At 40.1% G+C, this 21,461-nt stretch overlaps 1 protein-coding gene across 1 annotated transcript in view; it reads left to right on the top strand.

Moving 5' to 3' along the window:
* LOC126260601 (nephrin-like) overlaps positions 1-21,461 on the top strand; it is a 502,530-nt gene that overhangs the window by 272,762 nt on the left and 208,307 nt on the right. The window contains exon 2 of the mRNA XM_049957937.1: positions 8,672-8,804. Within this exon, the coding sequence (XP_049813894.1) occupies positions 8,672-8,804 (133 nt within the window). The remainder of the gene's footprint in view (positions 1-8,671; positions 8,805-21,461) is intronic.

The raw sequence follows: 21,461 nt of genomic DNA, 5'->3' as shown, positions 1-21,461 counted from the left end.
AATCATATTTAACACTAGCAATACCCAAATATGTTTGTGTAAAATAGATGGTTCAGTAAACCTAAAAACTTTTGAAATTCTAACTGTATATTTGTACACATGAGTTATAACTTTCAAGAAACCACATTATTTAGCCAGTCAACTGACAATGGCTGCTATGTACAAGACCAGCACCGTTAATGTTACAAGCACAGAAAGTCTCCACATGACACGTGGTCTGTAACTAAAGAAGTGTCAAAATTAACACTCCATTGAAAAAATATGGAGGGTGTTACCAGTGAGGAGGTGACCATGAGGGATTAAATACGCAATGAAATGAGCGAGGAATGACACAATTCTGAAAGAGGACCGAGCGTGGTACCGCAGTGGTTAGCACACTGAACTCGTGTTTCAAACCTGCGTCCAGCCATCCTGATGTAGGTTTTAAGTGATTTCCCTAAATAACATAGGGAAAATGCTGGATGGTTCCTTCGAAAGGGCATTGCCTGTTTCCTTCTTAATCCTTCCCTAACCCGAACTTGTTCTCTTTCTCTAATGAGGTCGTTGTCGACTGGAGTGTCAGAAGGTAAATCAAAAGGATTTGTGGTATGTCGAATATAAGATAATATCGTCGTCAGCAGAAGTAGTACAGCACGATTAGGATTTGTAATGCATAGGAAGTTAAGAGCAGAAAATGTATACAGTTTAGTACAGTGATATTTCCGTCAGAAGCGACAGAAAATTAATGCTAGCAATAGTAGCTAAGATATGCATCCCGATATCACACGCAGTAGATGAAGAAATAGAGAATACGTGTGAGAACACTGAATGAGTTATACAGAATGTTAAGTGAGATGAAAATCTATTCTACCTATGGTTGAACTCAACATTTTTTTTTCTTCTGGGCCGTAAGTTGCTGCTATACTTGGGATTCCTCTTGGGCCTCTAGTTCCTTTTAGAACTACGCGTTCATTTACATATTCATAGTCCAGTGTTTTATCTCCCCTTATTCTGTGAGTATAGAGGGCGAGACCTTTACTTCGCTAAGGGTCATAATTCACTACATATTTGGTTCCAAATATTTTCCTCTTTGTTTCTGTAATTGCAGCTAAATCTGTTTCCTTTTTTTTCAATTGTTCGGATTTTTCGACTTCCTTAAGATCAGTTTCCCCAACACTCCAGACTGCAACATTACAAAGTTCGTTAAACAATTTTCTTTTGATTCTACTTCTTGTGTGTGTTGTATCCCTGTAATCTGTCATGTTTCCATGGCTTCATTGAGTACTGCAAGTACATTTTAAGAGTCCCTAAATGGGGCACTGGCCAACTGCAGGTAATGCTGGTGATGGGACTGTCATCTCGGAGCTTCACCAGCCACAGATCGTAGTTCACGTAGGTGAGTGTGTTGCGGTATTGCCTCCATACTTTGTTATGGCTATACCGCCAATACTGAGTCGTCAGAGTTTCGTCTGAAATTAAGGGCATGCAGAGTGCAGTTGTGGTTAACAGGCGAGAGAGGCTGTATATTCGCATCATCATCCCATTAGCACCCCTGATACATTTCCGGGCACTTGTATCACAAACACAATAACGTAGAGCTACACAAAATAAAACACTCTTGTACCACAAGGTACTTGCAAATTCTGTGCATGTTACCCATTACCCACACAAGCAGCAAATCTTACTGCATCTTCTCTGTAGAGTCACGTACACGTGTGGATCTCGAAATTTAGCTCTTCAGTTTCTGTCAACAGTGTTCTAGAGAGGAATCTTACCACACGTCATGAAACAAATGTTAACCTACACTCCTCTGCTACTACTCTGCTTCTTTCTCTTGCACTGGGATTTTCAAAATTGAAGCTATATCATAATTCTAAATTACGTACCAAACCGTCTCAGAGCAATCTATAAATGAAACGGGATTTTATCTGTAAGTGTACTTAAATAAGATGTTCTGTAGCTTCTTATTATTGATTATACAGTACTGTTGATTAATAACCGAACTATTAGTTTATTTCCAGATGCATTTCCCGTAATTTACAGTTATAGTATTTATTATTCGTTATGTACGAGTATTAAAACATAATCAGCAACAGTTGTTCGGTTTTATCAGCTTATGAACTCGTACCCGTAAAACTTTTGCCGAATTTACTAGCGTTTGTTAAAGCATTTACAAGTAGCTACCTTCTTGACTAAGGGTGTATTTCTTTCGCGAGAGCTGCAGAAAGGATGTAAGTTGACGCAATAACATACCTGTTACGATATATGTTCAATTGATCTCAATTTTTCTGCAAATTATTTCATTCGTTTTTAATTCATACCTATAGCATATAAACATTATTATTGTTTTCCTCATATCATTTGATAGTGTGCGAAATATCTATGACTTTGCACAAATCCACCTTAAATTCTCGTTTAGAAAATGTAATGTTTCAGGCTTTTAAAGCATGAAACAAAGAACACCTTCGGTCCTTTAACAACTATTAGTGAATCACAATCATCAAATGAAAATTTCTAGTTGTCCATCGTATAGTAAACATACAAGTATGTATGCTATAGAGTATTAGAGTAGAACCTTTGTGTAGCAATTTTTCTCCGCCTCTGGATGGACATTTATACGTATGAAAGCGTGCTATAAGGTGCGTGAAGGGTACACAATTTTCTCTTTATTTCTATTGCTTGAGATGTAAATCAGTTTATCCTTTTTAATCTTCCATTAATTTACCTGTACAGATTTCCGCTACTACTTCCACTTAGAGTTCAAAAGACCTTGGACTAGAATAGTACGTGGGCAGTTGCATGTAATAGTGATCTGTTTCTATTAGAATCACATTGTGGGAATAGACGTTACCGTATCTAATGCTGGTTGACTGCTGAAGTAACTTAACGTATACGGCAAACTTGGGATGTAGGTAGAGGTATGCCTTCATGAGATCACTAATTTTTTCTGGGTATCGTTTGGATGACATATGTTGCAGACTTTCTGTAATATATCGGTGACAAAGATGTATAATATCTATATTCTGATTGAGGATTTATAACCAATACACATAGGATCACCCGAGGGCTCGATGAAACATAAAAAGCGATAATTTAAAAGGGTCGTGAAACGCAGCCTGGGGAGTAGCTGGTGTGTTTACAGCCTCCACACATTCAGATATGTGTAATCGCCTATCACTCATACAAGCGCAGAGTAACAACGCAGCTTCCGTGTCCTCAATATGGGAAGTGCTGTCTGGCCCTTTCGCTTCGCAAAATCCTCTCTGGAGATATATACTGGAGCAGCCACTTAAGCCTGGCGTCAGACTCTTCGCTGATTTATGGAACCTTAACCTGAGAGCGAGATTTATTCGACAACCGCAAGGAAATATGCAGCTAACGCTTTCTCACCGCTTTTAGGCTTCGCAAGCTGCGCACCCCTACTAAATTCAGGATAATGGCTTTGCCAGAATATTACGCGCTAGCCTGTTTAGTGAACACACAGAAACAGTAGCCCATTGTTCTAGTGATAAAGCGTAAAGCACTCCGCCTTCTTTACGCTGTAAAGACCTTGTTTAACGACAATCGTCCATTGTGGTGAGCTGCTGTATTTGGCGTGGCTTTAAACTGTAAAAGTCACGTATATCCGATAATTCTGCGGGAAAGAGTGGGAGGACGTCGACCGCTATTTACAGCTATTTAGCGCAGAAAAAACTTGTAGTTATGACCACTATTTCCGTATTTATCATTTATTAGTCAGTCCACAAATCATATATTTCTTTGCTGGTAGCGTTTTTCATAAATTAGTAAACACAACAGACACATATAACAAAGACTTAAGTCATCAATAATATATCATCCTTCACTATTTACAACAGTCTCACAACGCTGGGGTAACATTTCGATTCCGTGACTGCTAAAATCACTTGGTTTTGAGGCGAAGCACTTCCGAGCCCTGTTCTGAGCAAATTTTAATTCGGTTAAGAAATAAAATTTCAAATGTGTGTGAAATCTTATGGGACTTAACCGCTAAGGTCATCAGTCCCTAAACTTACACAGTACTTAACCTAAATTATCCTAAGGACAAACACACACACTCATGCCCGAGGGAGGACTCGAACCTCCGCCGGGACCAGCCGCATTCGGTGATGACATTCCTTGAAGGTTCTCCGATACGGAGTGGAAAAGGTGAAAATCTGATGGTGCAAGATGAGGTGAATAAAGCGGATTCAAAATAACTTCCTAAACCAGTTCCTATATAGCACTTTTGTCAGTCCAGCAGGAAGTGGGCGGGCATCATCATGCAGTGGCATGAATTCACGCAGTCTGCCTGGTCTTTGTTCTTGGGTTGCTTCTGCAAGACTCTGAGTTGTTGGCAACAAATGTCAGCAGTGACGGTTAGACTTCGCGAAAGCTATTCATAGAACACCCTATCGTCAGTGTTCAACCACGTGAAGATGCAGATCTTTTGCTGACACGCGCAGGTCGTTGTACGGGAAGTTGTTGTTCTGTTTGGGCTCAACCATCCGTTTCTTTTCCTGATGTTAACATAAAGACACCATTTCTCGACACAAGAAACGATATAGGATAGGACTGGTCGGTGTTGTTCACGAGCCAATTGATGACGACCAAGCACATATGGCCACCCGCTGACTTTCGCCATTTTGGCTTACAGCATTCGGTTCCCACACACCCGATTTTTGAACCTTCTCCTTTTTATTCAAATATCGCACGACGGCGGAATGATCAGATTTTATCCCATTTGTCAGTTCTCGAGTACAGTGACAAGGATCATTGTGGATCAGGGCATTTAACCGTTCTTTATAAACCCCAGAGATCTTCCTGAACGATCCTCCTTGAAACGAGAAAAATATTTTCTTGTCGTGCTCTTCCATATAAGGCGCAAATGTTTCTGGCTGCCTTTACTGCTGTCCTCTTTTACTGAACCCAAATAATAGACTATGTCGAAAATCTTCAGATGCCTCCACATGGTAACCCATTTTCTAGCGTCCACAGTTACAATCACAGTATCCAAATGACAAAATGGCAGTACGTAAAATGAAATAGTGACAATGAACTTCAAATAAAAAATGACAATCGATGAATAAACCCACAACAACGGGAACACCAATACGAAAAGGAAAATAAATAAGTAAATAACGCTATGAATTAATGCACCAACCTAATAGTTTGCTCAAACGTTTTAGCTGTTAACGTGACCATGAAACATAAAAATATGAGTAACGGTATACGGAAGAAAAAAAGGGGTATATAGAAGAAGTAGTTCAGACGCCTTAGTGTATTACTTCATCATAACTTATTCGATGTAGAGCGTACGTACAGCGCAAGGAAATTTATTTCTTGAATGTCAGTTATAGGTGACTGCTGGTAGTTTCTGTGGTGTGACAGCTTCTTACGCTATTTTCTTATAGTTCCAAGGAAGCGATAGTGCAGATAATAATCGATGTGGTTTCTGAGTACGGAATCTATCTCGATAACTTAAATGTTCCAATAGCTCGTAAAATATTGGCGACCATAACTGGTTTCCTTGGTTTTCTTTTCATTTTCACACAATCTCAGGGAATGTCAAGTAGTGTAAAATAAACAAGTGAGCATGTTAATACGGTAGACAGGATTTGAAACGAAGAACTGTGTTTGATTTATAATAAGCAATAAAAGCACTCAAATATATGAAAAAGTTTCATTTTAAAAAGGAAGGAAAAAACTGCATCATTTTTGATAGCATTCTTTGTCCTAGGAACTTCATTTAACGTGTTAGTGATTACATGCTTGTATTAACAAATCACAAGATTTAAAATCCTTTTGATTTCAGATGTTAAACAAGGTTTTAGGGCACTGTACTTTAAACTACTCTCCGCATACACTTTTGTTGTAATGAATGCATAACGAACAGTATTTCATATTGTGGAACATCATTACTCGAAGAGATTGGCGAGGTGTAACGCATGGTCTGTTTTACAGATGTCAGTTGCACTCTTCATCGCGGAAAATATATTAGTCGAACAATTTCAATTGGAATACCTGAATAACTTATATCAGAAGAAATAAAAGACGAAACCTTCTGACTAATCATTGCTTTAAAACAGAGGCGCAACTGTACTACTTTCAGCTAAACTGTTCATTTAGCTTTTGACCTTTGAACAAAACTGCAAATAATTAGGTTCTACAAAACCAAGAAATCTGATAGAAATAAGGAAATACCAGGTATTAAGATTTCAATTCCTTATCTACATCTACTTGGCTACTCGGTAAATCAAACTTAAGTGCCTGCCAGATGGTTCATCCAACAACCTTCACACTAATTCTCTAGTATCAGACTCTCGAAGAGCGCGCGGAGAAATCGAACAGCTACATCTTTCGTGCGAGTTCTGATTTCCTTTATTTTATTACGACGATCGTTTCTCCCTATGGAGGCCGGCGTCAACAAAATATTTTCGCATTCGAAGGAGAGAGCAGAAATTTCGCGAGGAGGTCCCACCGCAGCGAGAAACGCCTTTGTGTTAATGTTGTCCACCCCAAATCCTGTAGCATGTCAGTGACACCCTCTCCCATATTTCGCGATTATAGAAAACGTGCTTCTCTTCTTTGAACTTTCTCGATGTACTCCATTAATCCTATCCAGTAACGATCTTAGACCGCGCAACAGTACTCCAAAAGACGACGGACAAGCGTAGTATAAGCAGTCTCTTTAGTCGATGTGTCGCTTCTTCCAAGTGTTCTGCCAATAATTTGCAGTCTTCGGTTTACCTTAACCACAACATTTTTTTGTGTTTTTTCTTTTTATTTAAGACTTTCGTAAATGTAATTCTTAGGTATTTAGACAAATTTACAGCTTTTAGATTTGAATTATTTATCGTATAATCGAAGTTTAGCGGATTCGTTTTAACACTTATGTGGATGATATCAAATTTTCCATTATTTAGGATCAACTGCCAATTTTCGCACCATACATATGCCTTTTATAAATCTTTTTGGAATTGGTTATGATCTTCTGGTGACTTTAATAGACGATAAATGACAGCATCTTAACCTAAGACGGCTGCTCAGATTGCCTCCTAAACCGTTTACATAAATAAGGCGCAGAAAAGGGCCTATAAAGCTACCTTTGGGAACGACAGAAATTACTTTTGTTTTGTTCGACGACTTTCCGTCAGTTACTACGAAATGTGATCTAGTTATGCGGGATCAATTTGAAATCCCTTGTCCGTAGCACACAGTACTTCGTGTGAGTAAAGAGCTGTTGGTGTTTCACAAGAACGATGTTTTCTACATCCCTGTTGACCATGTCTCAATAAATAATTCTCTTGGAGGTAATACAGAATTTTCGAACACAGTATGTGTTCGAAAATATTTCTGCATATTGACATTAATTACAAGGGCCTCTAATGTACTGTATAATTCCAGTAGCCTTTATTGAATACTGGTGTGACCAGTGCAACTTACCAGTCTTGGGTAAGGATCTTTCGACGAGCGAATGACTGTATATGATTGTTGAGTTTGGAGCTATTGCATCAGTATACTGCGAACAAACATAGCTGGTATACAATCTGGGCCGGAAGACTTGCTTTTGTAAAGTGATTTGCTTCACTCTTCTGAGGATACCTACTTTTAAGTTACTGATATTGGCAGTTATTCTTGATTCGAATTCTGGAGTATGTACTTCGTCTACTCAGGTTTTCTGACATTCCACAGTAACTATTCCGAGGTCATATTGCAACGAATGAAGGAATCTTGCAGGGGTGTTCACTATTTGTAACGAAGTATTTCCAATAAAATTCGTATCTGATATTCTCCACATAAATTTCGGTTTATGAAGTTATATTGGCTTCGTTTGTATACCCTATTTCATATTAAATAAAAAAAGAAAATCAACATAAGATTTGGAAAACATTAGAAATATTTCATTGATAAACACGATTTTAGGCGGGATATGTGTGCTTACTCAATAGCAACAGCTTTAATGTAATGAACTTGGAGTAAGCGCATTCGGCGCTTCCGTCTTTATCTTCATTCTATATACTTTTTAAGCTATGCATGTCACTATAAAAATGTAAGTTAGCTAATTCATTTGCTCTCATACAAACAAATAATAAATAATTCTTTCAAGTCATACTTTAAAATTGACTTCCGTCAGATCGAACAATGAAAAATGGACACAGTTCATGTAAATAGATATGACTTTATGACTGGCGACATTTTTTAACAAGCGATTTGAATTCAATAGCAACACTTCGTCGGTTATTTTTTCCCTGTATGTGGTTGCTGTAAAATACAATTTGCATGTGTAGTGTATGAGTTGCAGAAGCTGCAGAATGTAACAGCAAAATTAATTTTGCACAGCATCAGTTGAAACACTTTATATTCTAATTTAATTCTATTGAAATCATTTGTTCGTACACTAGTCAAACAAGTATATGCAGCTGTTATTCTGTGGTGTATCTAGCAGGATCTCTATGATCGAAAAGTGAAATTTAGACTGTGCTTCATGTGTGCACTAGAGATCATCAAACTATTGATGCACTGAATTTATTCGTGAAATATTTGTTGGACTACGTTACCTAACCTTCATTCATATTTTTTATTGAGGAACACATTCGGTGCACATTAACACAATTTGTAATGGTACACATAAAGTAGTAAAGCATAAGAGGAAAGTCGTCTTCTTAATTGCTGATGTGCTATTCCTCTACAGTGATGGCCTCGGATATCCAAGCTGTGGAGGGCGGTGTTGCTAAACTACCCTGTGACGTCGTGCCGCCGCTCGCAGGGGACAGGGTGCACCTCGTCATATGGTACAAGGATGGTGTCACGTCACCCATTTACAGGTTAGTGACGTGTATCATATACAAACTGCCGTTTTTCTCTATACCGTGTTATGCATTATGCGGCAAATGGGGGACACCCCTACAAATAAGCATATTAAGACGCCTGTCAGTAACGTTGAATGGAAGTTCGTGTATGTCTATGTTGTTCGAAAGTTGTTCACCCGCAAAAGACGAATGTGTGAGTGTAGCGAAACGTGTCTGTTCCTTAACTAACAGGTGCAACACAGAAAGGGCTGCTCCAACGCTACTATCATAAGGGCAAAATATATTCTGAATGGCAGAAACACACTCTAAGGATTTCTCATCTCTGTGTAGACCTGCAACTGAGTTTCAAGTGCATTCGAACAGACTGTAGCAGAGATCCTGTAACTATTCCTTTGGGAGGACGTCATGTAACTGATCACGATGGAACATGAAGATTTTCCTTACTGCTTTATTTGAAATTAATATGGAGACCCTCAGAAACATTTAGGCACCAAATAAAACACTGCAGGTACAAATATTAATAACGGAGCATTTCAATACAACGTTAAATAGCGATACAGTCAGCACACACAAAGCAGTTAGTTCAGATCTCTAGGAAAGAAATGAATTTTAAGAGAAGAAACGCAGTGCTGGACAAATCATTAAAGACATTCACTGCCGCGTCAACTACACTGACGCTAAAAAAAAATCGCAATAGCAAGGGCGAGCTGTGTGACATAAACAAAGGCTGGTAGGAGTGTTTCTGCATCATGGTGTATTTCACATTTCGCGCTGATACCGCCACTATGAGAATGCAAATCAGGTTTGCTGTAAATGCATGTTGTGACTGTGGTGAGCGTTAGTAACCTTTGAGAGTGGACGTGGTAAGTTGATTTTAGTCAGCAATGCCTTTCAAGCAACAAAGACGCCATCATAAACACCTCACTGACTTCGCACGAGGTCGTGTAACAGCGTAACGAGAATCTGGATACTCTTTATGCAATACTGCGGAGACACTTGGCAGGGTTGTGGCCACTGTATATGATTGCTGGTAGCGATGGTCACGACAATGTACGGTTGCGAGAAGTCCGAGCCCCGGTCTTCCACGTAGCTCTACTCAGAGGGAGGATCATCGTGTTCGGCGTATAGCTTTGACGGATCGTATTGCATCTGCAGCATCAGTTTGAGCAGCAGTTGGAACCAAAGCGACAGAGCGAACTGTTACCACCCGGTTGCTTCGAGGACAGTTCCGAGCCAAACGCACAGTTGCGTGCATTCCACTGACCCCATACATTCCATTTGCGACTTCACTGGTACAAGCAAGAGCGCAATGGATGACGGGGTGTAGGTATGTTGTCTTCGGTAATGATAGCTGGTTCTGCCTCGGTGCCAGTGATGGACCTTCAACTGGAGCTATGATCTACGATGCGATTTCGTATCGTAGCAGGAGGACTCCCGTGGTTATCAACGCACTCTGACTGCAAATTTGTACCAGTGATTCGACCTGTCGTGCTACCATAAGTGAACAGCACTCCAGGAGGTGTTTTCCAATGGTATACTGTTAGCCTTCATACCGTTGCTGTAACCTAATACTCTATACAGAGCTTCGACATCCCTGGCATACTGAATCACCAGATCTGTCTCGAATAGAGCACGTATGGGACATCACCGGACGACAACGCCAGCGTCATTTACCATCAGCAGTAACCGCCCTGTGTTGACCTTTGGCCGATTCTCCACGGTCTTGACAGAGTTGCCATGAGACAAGGTGCACGTGCACTTCACCAGTCCATTCTTGTCGTGTGTCTGTGGTGACAGATCCATTGTCTCATTTTCCATACATTAATAGGATTATTTTCGTTGATGTTGCATTCTAGAAACAGGGGTTTAACCATTTGTGCTACTGAGGGATTATCGCTCATTCAGGTGGCAGACAAAGGCCGCCAGTTTGTGCCAGAGGAATCTGAATCTTTCTGACACCAAAACTGAATTCAACACCTGACCACCACACCATTCCATCCTGCGTCAATCACAGTTGTCGAACTGTTGATCAGGACATTCTTATCGCTCCTACATAAGTCTCTCCAGTTCCTAGAGAGGATTCGAAGTCTAATTTTTGTCGTCTTACCTAGCAATCCGAACGAGAGAACGTTCACCGGCTCAGGTGCTTCATGGCCATCAGCGATGCTGTCTCTTCGCCCTAGTGCCCGCTCCCCCGTCACGAGTGTCATTCCATGGTATTAGGAAAGATCCTCCGTTTCAGCATTCACTATCGAACGGACACCATGACGGACGCAAGGCTTACAAGGGGCATCAAATTCGTATACAGGGTGATTATAATTAAAGTCAAACATTCAAAACGCTGTAGAAACCAAACCACTGGTCAGAATGTGGTCAAATTGCAACGGAATATTATCGGAGAAGGAAGAAAACGTACGGCAGAAAAAAAAAATAGTTTGAAAATCGATAAATAGATGGCACTGTGTGCTTCAGAATACGTAAATGAAAAGACCTGTCATGTGCACAACCCATTGAAGTTGATACAAACACGCCGGTTACACGGCCTTTCCTCCTTTCGCATCTGCGACGTTCGCCATGACTGTCTCAATGGCGGATCGCGCTCTGCTTGTAAAGCTGTATTACAAGAATGATGACTGTGCACACGTCACTTTGCAGAAGTTCTGGACACTGAAGGGTTTGAAGAAAGGCGTTGGTCCTATGACTGCCGTGGGTCTGGAGAAAATGATTCACAAATTCGAAAAGACTGTTTCTTTTGGTGTGCAACCTGGTAGAGGGAGGAAAATAATTGATTCGACGTCAGTGGGAGCAGTGGCCGCAGCAGTGCAGGAGGACACGAGTGGTGGTGTGCAAAGGTGTGGTGCACGGAGAATTGCCCCAACATTGAACATACCCATGTGCACGGTGCGTAAAATCCAACGAAACATCATCCTTTGCTATCCATTCAAAATTACCCATGTGCTCCATTTGCTTCCCATTGACCTATCAGCAAGAGAAATCTTTGCATCAGAATTTCCTGCTCGTAGGGAAGTGGACAAAGCCTGACCGTAGAAGATTTTGTAGACTGACGAAGCCCACTCCCATCTGACAGGATATGTCAATGCACAGAATTGTCAAATATGGGCAACGGAAAATCCACACACAAATTAACCAGTACCACTTCATCCTGAAAAGGTCACTGTGAGGTGCGGTTTTATAGCATCATTTAACATAGGGCCATAATTTTTCGAAGAGACAAACACATCATTCCAGCTCTACAGTAGCTTGGGAGCGTAGAAGGGCTCATTTTTATGCAACATGGTGCGACGCCGCACATTGCAAATTCAGATAAGCAGCTGCTGCAGCGCCATTTCGGAATTGCTAGAATTATCAGCCGCCATTTCGCTACTGCTTGGCTGTCCCGATCACCTGATCTAAATCCGCGTCACTTCTGGCTGTGGGGCTTTCTAAAAGATGTGTTGAGCGTTCCGACCGCAAACTTAGGTGCATTGAAGGCACGCATTGCACAACACATTCTGAACTTGACCCCGGGAACACTTCGATTAGTTGTGGAATATGTTGTTTCTCGATATCAACTTGTTGCAGAAAACGGTGGACAGCATATTGAACGTGTTTAGCGCCAGTCACACGGAAATTAATAATCCGATTTGATTTTGATTGACGCTTTTTATGCGGTTTTTGTGCCTCAGGACAATAAAAAAACCGATTTTTCCCATCCAATGTGACATGACGTTGCCGTGGTGGATGGGCTTACGTAACTAACAGTATGACACCTGTATAGCCATGCACACTGGACAGTACAGCTTGTTTAGCGTCATACGTACACCTTAGGCATTTTTGTATGATTCATTTGTCATTTGTAGTCGACCACTATTAAATTATTATGCTTACAGTGCCATCTATTGCTACATTTTGTAACTATTCATTTTTCGTCTACCATACGTTTCCCCCATTCTCCGATAATATTCCGTTGCAATCTGACGTCATTCTGACAATTGGTGTCATTTTTACAGCGGTTTAAATGTTTAACTTTAATTATAATCACCTTGTAGTTGCAATAGGTCAGCAGTATCTGATACACCACATAAACCAGTATATAGAAACTAAGCATTGGGTCTTACATATTATACAACCAGGAGATGAGAACACGTACGTGAGGGACCAACCACCCACCGCTCCCACGTACCAGTGACACCCGCAAACGATCCCTACTTCTGTGAGTCACTCGCTAAATAATGCATTCCCTCACCTAGAGAATCCGTCCACCCAGTAGGTGTGTTTGACCAAGAGAATCTGATGGCCATGGCCAGCACATGTCCCCCCCCCCCCCCCCCAGGCTTCATCGGGTAACGACTACCAGTATGTGATGGAACATGTGCTGTAGCCTCCCCAAGCATCAAGCGTCGCCCATGACATCCCACTGCATCGCCCCATGGGCGAACCGCTCGAGGAGACCACCGTCACTCCTCGACACTTTCCAAGGAGACTCCCTTATAAGTCTGGGTATTTTCAGCCCTAAGTGCCTCTTAAAGGAGAGAGGGATTTGTTATCCCCGCCAGATGCATTTTTGGCAGACGAGAAGTCCTCATGGGTCTCGAGTTGGAGTGATTCGAGAGTGCATAGCAAGTGACGAGAAGTTCGCAAACAATGGGCAAATCTCTAGAGCCGTAACGTTATTGATTTCTCGGGCTTCACGCCCTTGTGTAATTGTCGTGAAATCGTAACACTGTAGAGCTCTTACAGTTTCCGTTTTTGACTCTGACCACGGTTTCGAGCCCTATGGTGACAGGATAGATAGACATATGGTAATTTTGAGGGCATCACGGTTCATGGTCCGCATCGCTCATCTCGAGCGTTTTTCGCGGTATTAGTAGCACATATTACTCACTCAGTTGTTTGGTAAATGTTTCTGTGGGAACTGCTTTGTTGTCACAGTGGCACATCATCAGACATGATTCCAGATTCATCGTACATTACTGCTTTAATGTTATCAGCTTTTTAACTGGGTGTTCTCATATTACTCTTAAGATAAAAGATTAAATGAACAGTTAAGCAAATGTTGCCACTTCATGTGAAGCATTCCCTATACTTCTATCTTTCCAATATTACCATTCATAAAATATTGAAAATAAGAGACAGAAAAGCTAATAAGAGCGAATAAATAACAATAGCAATAATAGTGATAGAACTCTCTTACTGAATCTCGTTCTGGTCGTTTTCAGTTGCATTAGAGGAGGAGGTGAAACTTGCTTTTTCCATCTATTTTCCCCTCTATGGCTTAAGTTGGATTCGCGTCAGCAAACGAGAGTAATATCATACAGACAGAGAGGCGCCAATGTTGTAAATATTTTTTCAATATTGTACCAGCAGCTGAGGCAGAAAGAATGAGAAATTTAGGAGCAACATTACCTTCTTGGTGTGGTTAAATATAATTTTCTAACTCATTACAAGAACTGTACAGAATATGTAGCCAAAATTAGAAGGAAATACCTGATGAGGTCAGAAGAATTATTGACGTAAGCATGTTTACAAGTCTCCGCCATTTCAGTAGCAGAAAGATATATTTATAGGTCTGTCGAGACCTGATATCTGCCACCTTCGGCTTCCTACGCCTGTGGGCTACCGGACATCACCTTTGAGGATAGACTTAATTCGATCGTCGTATAGTACTCGCCATTGAGTTTTACATTGATTTTAACTGGTAACTATTTTTATCTGTATATCTATAACAGTATAGAAACAATGTAACTATAGGTACAATAACCATTAATTAAATTATGTTGATTATTAAATTTTTATGTGCGTTGTATTGTAATAAAAATATAATTATGTTACGAGAACTTGTAAAGATGAAATCTCTTACGTAAAGTATTAGGAACGAGTCATTCGTATGCTAACGACAGACATTTGTCTAGGATTGTAAAATACCGATGGCGGCCAGCACCGTGGCTTTCGACAGCTTTTTCATAAGAAGGACAGACTGAAAGGACTCTGAAAATTTGCGTTATACCATTGGGAAAGTTTTCAGAGTATGAGCTAAGGTTAAAATGAAGTACAAACGTAACAGTTGCTGTAAACATGTTGGTACTAAAAAAATATGGGACACCATATTCAATGCCATCTTATTACGGCAGATCGTAGTAACCGAATTTTAGTAAAAGATAGAATTTTAATCCATATATTGGTACGGTTTATTTGTAATTTGATAATAGTCATCACAGGTATATCGCCACATTTTAGTAATGAGAGGTCGTGCGGTCGCGTTCTCGCTTCCCACGCCCGGGTTCCCGGGTTCGATTCCCGGCGGGGTCAGGGATTTTCTCTGCCTCGTGATGGCTGGGTGTTGTGTGCTGTCCTTAGGTTAGTTAGGTTTAAGTAGTTATAAGTTCTAGGGGACTTATGACCACAGCAGTTGAGTCCCATAGTGCTCAGAGCCATTTGAGCCAAGTAATGACAGGTGGAACCGTGATGCACCAACAGGCTCCATATATTTGTTCTTTGATACAGTATAAGTGATTTGTCAATATTATTTTTGAAATCTGTATAATAGGAAATCGACACCATCCTGTCCTGAGTCAGCGTTTTATTACAGCGCATGGCCATGTAAAATGCACATGAATCAGATTGCAACGCTTGTTCATTCAAACAAATACTGGTCAGAAAATCTCCGAAGAGTGGAAGAGTGACTACAGTGGGCTGACCTGTACACTAATAGTGACATATAGAACCCGAAAAGTACCTTTCATATCTGTTGATAGTAGACTATCCGATATGTTTTGTAAACATCAATAGATTTAACACATTTGCTATACCAAAAAACTCTGTTGTCATTATTGTTGTCTTATTTACAGACCAAAAACTGAGACGTACGTTAGTCAAATAAGCTCAAGCTATCCGATGCTACCTACAAGAGTTTTTGATTAAAAATTCAACTTGTGTGGTATTTTGCTGTTAGCGGAGCAACATCAAAATTCCCAGTGCAGGCAATATTCAGCTGTGTCGTTTGTCATGCAAAATTATTAATTATGACGCAAAGTCCACAAAAGAATCGTTATTTACATGCAAAACTCATGCTCTTGAGATATGGGTTATCTTATTGCAGGCTGCGATACTAGCGCAATTTCAAAGCGAACTGGTGCAGAGATCTATCAGTATGCTGCACTGTCAAAATATTGTGAATGCTTTACAACGTGGGCAGGCAGCACCTGTATACTCCCCACACAATGCTGTAGTGACGATACATACTCCGACCCATTTGGCCTCCGTCGACGCTCGCGACAGTGACTTCCATCTGTCAAAGCAACTCTCCAATAAGTTTATAAGGGCCTGTCATTGAGAGATATCACTGTTATGTTCGTCAATTACCTAAATTCGCTAGCGCGAATAGACTTTCACAGTGGAGATTTCACGCAAACTTAACTATGCATGTATTCACATATATTTCATGCAGACAGAAAATCGAGAATCGCAGCTGTTTTTCTCTTGTTTTGATATAGATTCTGGCAAGATACTAGTCCCAGGACAACTTTCACTTTTTGTTTGCATCCGGTAATATTCGTCTTTTATGACTTCGACGGATGATGAATGCAGTGTATGTTCTAACAGCAAAAGTTTTTATTTATGTGATACTTGTATACTTAAAATTTAACAATTTTCGGATCTTTTGCTTTACTTACACCTTGCTTCTTGCCAAATTTCATGATTTTACATCAAGGGGAAATATCCTATGGCTTTTCATGGGTGAGTTTGCTAATATCAAAATAGGTCACATAAATCTCCGAATCTTTTGATCGCATCGACTTAGAATCTTAAGGTTTTTACACTGCTAGAGGACCATAGACCTTAGTAAGTGTAATATATTTGAGTTTGATACGCCAGCCTGTTCACGAGATAAAGGCGTCTCATCAGACGGACAGATAAACAGACAGACGGATAAAAAAATGACAAAAAATATTTGTTCGTGTTATATGATTGCATATTAACGAATTTCGAATTTTTTCCTTTACCTGTTCCGTGGAATCTTGCATCTTGCCGAATTTCGCGATTCCAGGTAAACGGGATGTACAGTGAGGTTTGGAAGAGTGAGTTTCCAAGTTTCAAAATATGTGTCATAAATGGCAGAATCACTTGATTGAACTGAATTTGAAGCTTAAATGTTTTATACCACCAATGGATAATGTACTTTAGTATGGATCATAAATTTGGACTTGATACTGTTCCAGAAAAAAAGGGGTCTTAATCCTCGTACAGACAGACAGATAGATGGATTAAAAAATGATATTTAAATATTCTTTTGTGTGATATAACCAAAAATTAACGATTTTCGGACTATTTTCCTAACTTGTACTGTAAAACTGTGTCTTTGCAAATTTTGTTGATATAGGTTAGTGGCAAATACCCCCTAGGTTTTGATGAGTGCGTTTCCGAATACCAATATGTTTAACATTAATAGTCATATCTTTTGATTGCAATGACTTAGTAGCTTATTTTTTAGTGGTACGCAATTATAAATTAATATAGTTCAGAAATTTTCGTTTAACTTTACTTTGAAACATTCCTTTGCCAATTTTCATGATTCAGATTCAAAGAGAAGTACCCTATCGTTTTTAATAAGTGAGTTTTCGACTATTAAAAATATTTGGCGTAAATAGTCATATCTTTTGACATCATTATGTATCGTAGATTTGAATAAATTTTACAGTTGATACAGCAACCAATATATATGATATGAAGACACAAGCAGTCTTAATAACTGACATGAATTTGAACGGAATACACGAGCACGTTCTTGAGACAAGGGATTCTTAACAGTCGTTCGGACAGACAAACGTATGGACAACAAAGCGATCCTATAACGGTTCCGTTTTAGCAGATTGAGGCACGGAACCCTAAAATAACACATAAATTTGTGGAGGCAATGAATTTCAATTTGTCCGCGAAGTATTTCGCTTCTTTCTTTGTCACGTCATGTGAAAGTTCCTTAACATTTTTCAACGTGTTAGTGGCCGCGAAGTACTTCACTTCTTTCTTTGTCACGCCTTGTGAAATTTCCTTAACATTTTTCAACGTGTTAGGGACGTTTTCAAGTTCGTTAATTGTGATGTCAGCTGTGAGATGACCTTGGTAGTTTACGTTTTGCTTCATTTGTACGACCCCATATTTTTCAGTTAGACAAAAGATGATAAGCACTATTATCTGGACACCAGTGTATGTTCTCAAGAGCAAAGTGAGAGTTTGGATTTGCTCGTGTTATTCAATCATTATGCCTCGTCCTAGGGTTATCATGATATGTAGTATTTAATTTATTTATTCATTCATTCATCCCGGTATCTCCTTCCAGTGAAATAGGATCTGTCATTATAGCGCACAGAAAGTAAATAGGCCAAAAGTATATATACACAGAAAATACATGAGTATGTTGTAAGAGGGTAGCACAAATAGTTGGTCGTGGCCTAAATGAAGGGACCATCCTGCCATTTGCTGAAGTCACTTAGGAAAACCACGGACAACCCAAAACAGGATGGTCTGACGAAGCTAACGTCCTCGTCTTAACAACTGCAGTGCCCGATACTATTGGTCCTTAGACTACAATGTCCTTTAAAATACATTCGGTTTTACTCTTCATCACTGTACACATAGAGGGCCCCCACGGACGATTCGGGAACCGTAAACTTGCTGTTGTACCTTTTTATTCTTTGTCATAGCTCCAGTCCATTAGGAAAACTGGCTCCCGGCTAGTAAAAGTGTCACTATTTCCATGTCCTTCTTCATGCCCTCCCTTCAGCGCACCTGAACCACTGAGTTCGGAGCTCTCCATCGTGAATGAGATGTGGATCTCAGGATAATGACAAGACAATGCTATCATGTGTTGTGGGGTCTTGGCACATGATTTTCTTACAAAAGCATTACAGTATCGTACTGTGGCAAGGTTATGTAGTTATCCCCTTTCGTTATTAATCACTAACATGAATCATCTAGATAATCTTTGACTGTTTAGTAGCATTATTTATAGAGAACGTATGGGGCTTTTTAGACAGACGTATTTTAGAAATACTGTTCATCTCTCTCGGCAACTTATTATTCAGTTTTTTCCGTGATAGAAAATGTTGTTTCAGGTTGCATTTGTTTCTCTCTTGTAAATGTAAGTCCAAACTGGCTCTCGTTCCATGATTATGTGTAGAACTATTAGTGAAATTCTTCGTAATATTTTCCCTGTTAAATATACAACAGACTGGTAGATGTACGCCGTTGGTGCAGTAAGGACATCAGTTTGTCAAATAGTTCTTTACAGTAAGACCAACTACTACTTCTACTTATTATTCTTGTGGCACTTTTTGCAGTTTAATAATTCTGTTCAAGTTTTGCATCTTCGGTCCTCAGAAAAATCCCTTAGCAATGAGTAAAATATATCTAAGATTAATCTGTCACCACAAGACACTGCCTGTTACAAACATATGACAGAACCCCAAGATCATTCTTTTCGCTAGAATCTTTGAGTGTTTATTTCACGTTAACTGACAATCAATAACCGTCGCCAAGAATCTCGTGTTTGTTAGACCATCTATGAATTAATCAACAATGCTTAATGGGACAGAGTTGTTTTCTCTCTTTATGCTGAAGTACATACTCTTTGTTTTTTATGTTCAATACAAATTTATTACATACTGCCCAACATAACCACCCTTCTGAGTTTCATTTGCTTTCTCGAATAAGAGTTCTGTTTTATCAGCGACGATTATGTTGCTTCCTTTAGCAAGAGAGAAGTTTTCCTCCATGTCTTATACTGTCCGGTCAGTAATTTATACTTTTAAGAACAGAACTAGACCCTTACTCTCACCTTAGAAACACATGTGTTTATATGTATCTTGTGTGACGTTTGTGAACTAAATATTTATCATCACCAGATGTGTGTAATATCTCTTCCTTCTGCATCCTGTTTTCCAGTTGAGACTGAAACCATTCATCTGCTATATCCCTTATACCTAGTGCTTTTATATTCTTTAGCGTTTTTTCTTTTTTGTCGGTAGTGTGATAAGCCATGGACAAATCAAAGAATATGTCTCTCACATAGTCATCTTTGTTAAGAGCCTCAAGTACAACTTTGTGAAATCTGTAATGTTCGATACTATACTTCTCTCACATTGTGAATCAAATTGTACTTCCTTAAAAAGGTTGCATTTATTCATGTAACTCATTAGTCTATCGTTCATGGCTGATTCAATTACCTTTGAGAACGCTGACAGTGGTAAAACTGGCCTGTAGACTACAGTGCACCTCACACTACCTTTCTTTAGTAAGAAAGCAGAAAGCTCTTTAGGCATTCTAGGAAAACACCTCATCTAAAGCAAACATTTATTCTATTACCTAATGGCGTTGCTATGTTTTCTGTGTATGCCTTCAGAATATGGACTAGAATTTATACCTTCAGATGTCTTATTCTTTTAATTTCTTTATTGTATCTCTACTTCAAACTCTTCCACAAGGAACAACGTCTCTGTGCTCGCTGCGTAAGCCAGTGAGGGTGCTACAGGTGTTATAAGAATATTTTGTTACAGCTACTTTGCTGCACAGCCATTTACAAATCTCCTCAGTCCCTGAGGACTTTCTATCATTCTACCCTCATGCCGGCCGGAGTGGCCGTGCGGTTCTAGGCGCTACAGTCTGGAGCCGAGTCACCGCTTCGGTCGCAGGTTCGAATCCTGCCTCGGGCATGGACGTGTGTAATGTCCTTAGGTTAGTTAGGTTTAATTAGTTCTAAGTTCTAGGCGACTGATGACCTCAGAAGTTAAGTCGCATAGTGCTCAGAGCCAATTGTCTACCCTCATCTTTAAATTGAATGTCATTCTTCAGTGTACCCAGCTTCAGTTTCTTGTTACAACACGTGATCAAAAGTATCCAGACAACCAAAATGGCTCTGAGCACTATGGGACTTAACTTCTGAGGGCATCAATCCCCTACAACGTAGAACTACTTAAACCTAACTAACCTAAGGACATCACACACAGCCCTGCCCGAGGCAGGATTAGAACCTGTGACCGTAGCGGTCGCACGGTTCCAGACTGTAGCGCCTAAAACCGCTCGGCCACTCTGGCCGGCATATCCGGACAACCCCAAAAACGTACGTTTATTGTGTATTGTGTATTGTGCTGCCGCCTACTGCCATGTACTCCAAATCAGCGACATCCATAGTCATTAAACATCGTGAGAGAGCAGAATAGGGCGCACCGTGAAGCTCACGGACTTCGAACTCCATATGCGAGATTTCGACACTCAAAAACATCCTTAGATCCATTGTTTCGGATGTGATAGTGAAGTGGAAACGTGAAGAGACACGTACAGCACAAAAGCGTATAGGCCGACCTCGTCTGTTGACTGTCAGAGACGGCCGACAGTTGAAGAGGGTCGTAATGTGTAATAGGCAGAAATCTATCCAAACCATCATGCAGAAATACCAAACTGCATCAAGATCCACTGCCACTACAATGACAGTTCGGCGGGAGGTGGGAAAACTTGGCTGTCATGGTCGAGCGGCTGCTCATAAACCACACATCACGCCAGTAAATGCCAAACGAGCATTGTGTAAGGAGCGTGAATATTGGACGATTGAACAGTGCAAAAACGTTGTGTGTAGTGCCGGATCACGGTAAACCATGTGGCGATCCGACAGCAGGGTGT

Source organism: Schistocerca nitens, chromosome 5, assembly GCF_023898315.1.
Source record: "Schistocerca nitens isolate TAMUIC-IGC-003100 chromosome 5, iqSchNite1.1, whole genome shotgun sequence".
Classification (NCBI taxonomy): Eukaryota; Metazoa; Arthropoda; class Insecta; order Orthoptera; family Acrididae; genus Schistocerca; species Schistocerca nitens.
Note: the sequence above shows the minus strand (reverse complement) of the source record. Positions and strands in the feature narration are given on the sequence as shown.